This window comes from Solanum verrucosum, unplaced genomic scaffold (genome assembly GCF_900185275.1).
Source record: "Solanum verrucosum unplaced genomic scaffold, falcon-dt-bn FXZP01000253.1, whole genome shotgun sequence".
In the NCBI taxonomy this organism is placed as follows: Eukaryota; Viridiplantae; Streptophyta; class Magnoliopsida; order Solanales; family Solanaceae; genus Solanum; species Solanum verrucosum.
In genome coordinates this window covers 2,217,722-2,226,578 of record NW_026019984.1, presented here as the reverse complement: position 1 = coordinate 2,226,578, position 8,857 = coordinate 2,217,722, and the positions used below count along the sequence as shown (strand labels likewise).

At 27.3% G+C, this 8,857-nt stretch overlaps 1 protein-coding gene across 2 annotated transcripts; it reads right to left on the bottom strand.

Annotated features, from left to right (window-relative positions):
- Window positions 1-483: 483 nt before the first annotated feature.
- Window positions 484-7,613, bottom strand: LOC125818133 (fatty acyl-CoA reductase 1-like). Of its 2 annotated transcripts, none has more exons than XM_049497662.1 (10): window positions 7,486-7,613; window positions 6,569-6,672; window positions 5,368-5,561; window positions 5,170-5,270; window positions 4,840-5,032; window positions 4,583-4,744; window positions 4,406-4,487; window positions 4,033-4,318; window positions 3,415-3,538; window positions 484-648 (listed from the first exon to the last, which is right to left on the bottom strand). In XM_049497662.1, the coding sequence occupies exons 1-10, from the start codon at window positions 7,547-7,549 to the stop codon at window positions 501-503; spliced, it is 1,458 nt and encodes a 485-aa protein (XP_049353619.1). In that variant the 5' UTR covers window positions 7,550-7,613; the 3' UTR covers window positions 484-500. The 2 variants fall into 2 exon arrangements, with proteins under 2 accessions (XP_049353619.1, XP_049353618.1); XM_049497661.1 differs by having other exon boundaries at window positions 3,415-3,542; window positions 4,037-4,318.
- Window positions 7,614-8,857: the final 1,244 nt, after the last annotated feature.

Here is an 8,857-nt window from a genome sequence, read left to right as displayed (position 1 = left end):
TTTTTCTCAAAACAAGTGTTTCTGAGCTCCCAACAGCACTATCAAACATGCTCTATATCGCCCATTAAATATAATAAATTCAATATCTTAAAAAATGTATTGAGAAAATGACTATTGCTTTGTTAATAACAAGAGGATAAATTAGAAACTAAGTGGTAAATTATCTATTGATTTTTAAATTGACATATATTTCTAATATAGAGGATAATTAACCACTATATAACAATAGTTTTAATTTTCATCAACATAACAATAATTTTTTTTCAAAAATATGTAATAATATTTATTTTTAAAAAAAATGGGAATCGTAGTATTAATGACCCACGAGTTACATGAAGGATGGACAATTCATCTTTATACATTTAAAAAAAAACAAAAGGAAAACCACACCAATACTTTTTTAGAACATTTTTTTATTGCAAACAATATATCATTCTTATATAATATGCTGAAGAAGAATTAATTAATTAATACATGAATCTTGAATATAAAATTAATCCCTAGAAAATGTGATTAACAGCACCAGGAAGGTGAGTGTTCATGAAATAATCTTCCCAATTAATGCAACTTGGATCAAAGTTGAGCACATCATCCATCTTGTGTTCTTTCATTGCCATTCTCAATTTCTCAGTATTAGCATCATCAAAGCTGATTAAAAATAAGTTTAGAAATTAGAAGTATAATTTTTGAAATTTATGACTTAAATAAGAGTGTCAAAGGGGTGAGTAGGTTGAGTTTAAACGAATTAAAATTGATTGAGTTAATAAAAAATAAAGGAAAAACTACACAATATGGCAAACATCAACATATATTTAAAACAAATAGCTATAGTTTATTTTTTTTTATGTTATATGGATATAACTATACAATAAATAGCAAAGTTAATTATATATAAATAATCAGGAAAGTTATTAAATATTAAATAGGAAAATTATTATCACAAGGATAATTAATTATGTCTAGACACATTTTATGTGATCAGTTTTTCAATTTTATCCTCATTAATACTTTCTCTTTCATCAATATTCCTATATCACATGTTCTCAATATTTGCCTCCCATATTCCTTCCAATTTAAGATCTTTTGATGATTCTAGGAGCAATTTTTGTGATTTGAATTCATCGAGTATCTTTTAATTGATTTTTTTTTCTTTTTTATGAAGATTAAATTGGTATTCATCTATTTTTTTATAGGGGTTCAATTGAAGAATTATTTTATTTTCTCCATTGCAATGGTTATAGTTATAAAAAAAAAAAGTAGTAGAGGAAGAACATGAGCAAAACGAGATTGAGGTTTGTGTGATTGTGATTTGAATTCATCAAGTATCTTTTAATTGATTTTTTCTCTTTTTTTTTATGAAGATTATATTTGTATCTATCTATATTTTCATCTATTTTTATATATAGGGTTCAATTGAAGAATTGTTTTTCTTTCTCCATTACAATGGTTATAGTTATACAAAAAAAATAGTAAAGGAAGAACACGAGCAAAAAGAGATTGGGATTTGTGTGATTGTCAAATTTGTATATAGTAGAATACTTATATACATAGATACTTGTATTGTAATATTAACACAAGTTGAAATGGTGATTTGTGCATACAAGTATATCTGGATACATAAGTAATCTATCCAATTTAGAAGATTGATTAGGCAATACAAGGATAATTGAATACATTAATCCTATATTTTTTATAAACAAATACATGAGTTAACACCAAACCTCTAGTATTACAGAAAAAACTTGACCAAAAAGAGATTGACGTTTGTTGGATTTATCAATTTTTTTATACAAGCGAATACTTACACACTTTGATACCTACACATTTTATTATTTTCCATTTTTTATTGTTTCTATGTTGTCCAATGTACCCATCTTTTGTTTAACAACAATGTATATATATATACTATATTGTATTCATTTTTTTTAATAACAACAATGTATTCATTTTTCAAATTGTCATGTTCATATGTTAATTGTCATACTTTACCTTGCTTGATATATTAATACATTAAGTTTTTATAAATACTTGTATCCTTGATATGTTAATACTTTAAGTCTTATAAATAGAGATACCAATTTGAATTCAAAGTATTCATATGCTACACAATTATACATGTTCCTTATTTAGTTCATTGTAATTAAAACTGTATTAGTGTATAAATAGAAAAATAAAAATATATAAAGAAATACAACTAGAAAAAGATATAAATTGTAGTCATTTTTTATAAATACCATACTTATAGCTATTGAACTTCAATAACCCTATAAATATAGTTATTTTTGTAAGTTGCTCAAATAATAAGTCTTGACCTGCTAAAATGTCATTTGGGCTAATATTTGCCCAATATTTATTAGGTTAACATGGGCTAAATATTGGGTGACAATCCAACTTGATCAATCTTACCAAAAAAAAAAAAATTATATAGTTTTTCATGATTCAATTTGGGCTATATATTTAAATTAAATAAACTCAACTTTTAGATGGGTTGAATCGGGCAGGCCAAGACAAACTTAGTTAACAAATGGATGGGCTATTAATCAGCCCAAACTTAAAGCATGCTATGTTGGGCCTCATCATATTTTCATTAGTTTTTGGAGAAATTACCTTATTAGATATGTATTCATACTATATTTTATAATTCTACTTATATTTTTAAATAGTTGTGTATCGTATCATTAATTAAGAGTTTATTGTCATATATTAAGAAAGATACACTTAGATACATTGATTTTTGCTATTAGATATGTTTAAATAGGGAGAGGTGGGCGAGATGGAGAGGGGGCGAGTGAGATAGTCATGTATCTCAGATACATATAAATCATACTAGATACATTATATGTATGTAACTGGTGTAATTCTCATTATCTGAGATACTAGATACAAAAGGAGAGTGGCGTTTGGGATAAGAGGGAAGCAAGCGAGATTTGTTATGTATCTAGATACTTGCAAATCCACTTGAATATGATGTGTGTAGAATAAATTACACCTAATTTTGACATCATGTATCCAAAGATTCATGTATATGGAATTATTTGGACGCACTAAAATCTGGTAAGATCCGTAATATTGCAAACTAGATAGTATTTAAGTAATTAACTCCTAAACTAGTGGAATTTTCGTAAATTTTCCTTAGTTTTTTCACTCCTAGTCTTAAATATTGCATCTCATTTGCATTGCTAAATTTTTTTTTGAAATTCATGACCTTAAACATATGGAACACTAAACATATATCATAATATTTGTGTAATTATAAAAGTTTCTCATTCAGATCAAATAAAAAAATAATGTTTCCAAGTATAGAATCATATCATTTCTTTTAAACAAATTAAAAAATAAAAGTAAGTGTGTCACATATACTGAAACAAAAAAAATAAAAGGTATTTAAAAAAATAAAAATAAAGATTGACATACCTTCCATGGAAAAGCAAGTAAGGTTTGTATAGTTCAGATAAACGTATAGCCATATCAATCTTCCTTTTCAAATCCTTATAGGTTTTGTCTAAACGATGCCATAATAATACATTTGCCAACTCTACTATCTACAAACATATGAAATTAATTAAGCACAATTAGTATCATTGTAAATAGTAACTCCATTAATTAATTATTAACTATAAACTCATACATATTGGTCAACTTTATGAAATAATCATTTTTTAGCTTTAATAATTATATTGACAAATAGTCATTGTCCTAGAATTTCAAATTGCACAAGTGAAACTCTAGGACATTGGCTATTTTTTTAAAAGGCAGGATCGAAAGAGTAGTTCGATGGACATTATTTATATATGCATTTGCTTATTATGCCCCTAGCTCGACTATTAAAGTATTGTCTATTATGACTTAGATACTTTTCAAAAAAGAATAGGGCAGCGTTGGAAGTGGCTCATGAGTGCTATTTATAGTGAATTCACTTTTTTATGACCTCTAACTTTTTTATCTCATTTCCATATGAGATTTGCATAAAACAAATTTCACAACGAATCTTATTTGTATCAAGATGAAAAATATTACTATGCTAAAAAAAACAAACCTTTAATAATGGCCAATAATAGGTTGAGATGTATTTTTGAAAGCTATCCATGCTACTAAATAGTGTAGCCTTCCCCACTTTGATGATGTTTCCATTTTTGTTCATCCATGGATTTTTTGTGAAGTAATGAAATAAAAACGATTGAATATCTAAAGATTTTATGGGATTTATTTTCGAAGAACTTATATGATATATTAATTCTTGAGAAGGATAATGTTGATCATTTCCAATATGTGTTATAATTGAGGAAAGTATTGAGTTCACCACCATATCACCTGGAATCTGTAATTGAAGAAGTTGAAAATTAGGAAGATATATAACTTCACACACGCATATATATAAATAAATTGAAACGAAGAGAGGAGATACCATGTCAAGTATTGTATTTGGGTCACCAAAGCAAAAATTCAGTACTCCTTTACCATATCCTAAAATAAATGAATCCACAGTTCTGCAATTGCAAAATTGTATACATAAATGTTGTACTTTATTTTAATAATGTGTATTTCAGAATTTTGAATTTATGAATTCTGGTGATTTACTTACTTCACTCCTTCAATCCATCCCGGAAATGGCTCTTTATAAGTGCTAGTAATAATCGTTGGACGTATTATAACAAGTCGTAGATCTTCCTTATAGTGTCCTAAAAGCATTTCTCCCATTGCCTTTGTGAAGGAATATGTGTTTGGCCACCCATGCAAATTTGCCCTAAAACATCAAACATAAGACATATATATAACATGTTAAAATATACTGATAGCGTAATATTTATTTATATTACTCCATAAGTTAAATCATCCAACCTTTGAATGCCTAGATCTCTCATGGCTATTGTCACTTCCTTTGTAGTCAAGTTTTGATCTTCAAGTTCTTTGAGTTTTTCCTCTATCACTTTCCTCTCCACATCAATCTCTAATTTTGTGTTTTTGTTGAGTGTTTCTCCCAAAGCAAATGATTTTTCTGGTATTACTCCTTCACCTTCCCCACAAACATATGCTACATTGCATGTGACAGACAACGTTTATATGAAGATATTTGACTGAATATAAAATTTGTAAGATGTACATAATCAAAATACTCTTAGAACTTGTTGTAAATTATTAAAAAGAAGTTTGTAAGATTTAAAAACTAACCAGTGGATACATGGACAAGAATTTTCACATTTGCACATTTTTTAGCAAACTTGAGGACATTGAAGGCACCTAGAACATTAATATTCATTGCAATATCATATCTACAAGGGGAAAAAAATAGTTAATAACATAGTGAAATAAACCAATTAATTAATGGTTTGAATTAAAATTAAATACATTAATCATATGAAAATATACCTCTCATCAAATCTAGTAGTTGCTGCTGAGTTTATAATTATGTCAATTTCTTTAAACATCTCTGAATTTTCAATTCCAAAATCCTCTAATGAAATGTCACCAACAATTGGAAATACTTTCTCTTTTATAAGAGAATTTAGGTTATTTGCACCTATTTTTTCTCTTAGAACACTAAACAATTCAGTCTGCATAACCTGTGTGAAAACTCACAAAATATTCCGTCAAGATTTAAAGAAATAAGACGCACAAAGAAGTTAGGAGAATTCAACATCTATTTATTTACATTAAAAAAAAATAAGACATTTTATATAAGTAGGGGTCTTTTCATTTTCTGATTAAGAGAATTAATATAATTAAGACATTATATCCCTCATATTTTTCACGTGATTAATTTTTTAAATGTTAATTAATCCACAAGTGGGATATATCTAGGTCTAAACCCTACCATAATAATGATGTTTTCTTTGTGTATAACATAATTAAGGCATTATGTCCCTCATCTCCATGTGTTTAGTTTTTGGACGTACGTTAATTGAAAGGTTGGATTTTAGGTTTAAACCCCACATAGTAATGATCTTAGTTTTTTTTTTAATATAATAAAAAATAGGTTTTGAATAAAAATTAGAGACATCGATTATAATCACAAAATATGAAGAATGTTTTTGTATAAAATATTCCTTAATAGTATTATTGCTCTCTCTCCACCCCCTATCAATTTCTTCTTTATCTTATCTTTTTTTCTTATGAAATTTGTATGTCTCCCCAAGGGGCCATATAGAGTCCACCAGGTGCTCGAACACTTCACCTAAAGAACAAATGATCTAACTGGTTCGTTGGTTTTGGGTGGGTTTTTTAGTTGAGCTCAAATTCGAACAAAACCTTAAAATTCTAGATTCGTCATTGGACCTGTCCCCCAAACCCCCAAACAAATCTACATACTTATTGAATAAAAGAGAATTGTACGCACAAAGGCATAGATTTATATTTAGATTTAATCACCAGTGATGCTTCTTTAGTCTTCCTAATAGCCACCTCTAGATCAAGAGGAGGTTTTAGTCTTAAAATTGATTTTTTCTCTATAAATTTGAACTGATCAAGCTCTAAAAATAAGTATCAGATGTCAAATGAAAAAACAAAACACTCAAATAAACTAAGCAATGTATCGAATAATTAAATCAAATAAATAGTATGCATGCTTTACCTCTTCATTAAAACGTTTTCTGGCAGATTTTGTGTCTGAAGCTCTTACTAGAAGAAATAATTTTCTCACATTTGGTTGAATTCGAAGTATCTTCTCTACGAGAACTACATATTACCAAAACAAATTAAATTAGGGATATATATATAATTAAGAATATTTATATTTGGTGAATTTAATTTATATACATAGACAATTTAAATTCATTTACACTCTCAACACATCTTTTAAAATTTATAATAGATGATAGTTATTATTTTAAATCAGACAAGTAACTAATGTCAATCAAAAGATTAACATATAATTATCTAATAAATGATCCGATTATATAAATATTCTTAATTACGTCATCATTGCATCTAACTTATAGTCTGTTTGGGTTAAGCTCCTGAGAGTTCGAAGTTTTTTTAGAATTTTTTTTTAAAGAACACTTATTTTAGAGAATGAAGATTTTTGTGAAGATATAAGTGATTTTAATTAGCAACATAAATTGTTGTTTTTTCAACTTTTTAAACAGAGAGTCAAAACAGTAGAATCTAATTTTGCAAAAATAAGTACTTTTGATTATTTTTTAGGACAATATTACCATATCAAAAATGCATATTTATCAAATTAAAATTAGAATTAACTTTATTTTTAGGTATTTGACACTAAAAAATGCTCTTAAAAAATATTGATCAAACACAAATTACTAACAAAAATATTTTTCAAATAATTTAGTCAAAAATAAATTGTTAATCTTTCAAAACACTTTTCTAATAAGCACTTTTGATAAGAAGTAAATTTCTCAAAATAAGTTGATTTCAATAGTTTGACAATATTATATATTATATATATATATATATATATATATATATATATATAGAGAGAGAGAGAGAGAGAGAGAGACAGGGGAGAGGCGAGCTAGAGAGAAAGTGTACTCTTTGCAAGAAATCCGGTGGCACCAGTAATGAAAATAGTCTTGCCTTCTAGAAAAGGTTCCATGAGGATAATAAAAAATTAAGGGGTAAAAACACTTATTTATGAGATGATTAATATCTAATTAATCTCGTGTAAACTTATAAACAAAAAGAGTGATATATTGAAAATGAGAGTATTTGATTTATGAAACTCATGGACTCATCTCCCAATGTATATATAGGCAAAAAATAAATGATTGAAAGAAGGTTCACATTATTCAACATAGTTTGATTTCAACTCTTCACCTAATATTTAGGTCATTCATTTACCTTAAGTCAAGGGAAATAAAAGAATAGAGCGAAAGCAAACACTTAAACTCTTATTAAAAAGTAACATTTATGACCTTATAATTACAAGAAAAAGAACACTAATTGATTTTGTGATATCATTCTCCAATCAAAGATCTTGATCTAAAAAGTTCCATACATACTTTGTATGACATCCAAACCTCTCATTCTTTAGTTTTTGGTATTTTATATTTTTTCATTGATTAAAATTCAAGAAGGGAGTTTAAGTTATATATATATCGTCAATGCTATCTGATTATTCAAAAAATAACTATAGGTAAATCTTCTTAAATTGTGAGAGTTACATTTTTAAAAATAAGACTGTCTCTAATTACTTGTCCACTTTTGAATTGTCACACCTATTAAGAAATCAATTAATGACATAGTGAGTTTTATCATTTTATCCCTATTAATTATAAAGTGGATGAAAAGTTCTGCATTTTTAAAAGTAATTAGTCATTTAATTGAGGGTATAATAGGTCAAAATATTGTCCTTTCTTAATTTGTCAAAATGGATAAGTAATTAGGGACAACTATAAAAGGAAAAGTGGACTAGTAATTAGGAACAGAGGGAGTAGATTATTTGTTACCATCTTTTTTTAAACTAGAAGTTGATGCAAGCAGTTTCGTCGAATCAATGTTCAAATTTTGTATTTATATTAAAATATGTGCAAAATACAATTTATAGGATTCAATTACTAATTCCCTTATATTATCATTTTGAAATTTAATCAAAATTCATAAAGTTCAAATCATGATTTAACCGATCAATGGGAATCGACACATCACTGTTTGCGGGAGCAGTAGAGAGATCAATATGATGTCTGCTGACTTAAGGAAGTTGACTGACCTACCGAAACAGTTGGAGGCGGCTGAGCACATCCCATCCCACAAGAGTCAAGCCCTTCAAGGGGTTAAACGTGCCATATATGGATTTTTAGTGGACCCAAAAAATAAATCTTGCGGTAAGATTTTATCCGTATAAATGACCTATTGATATGAATTATTTGACACCGTACATGCATAAAACTCATTTGAATAAGAT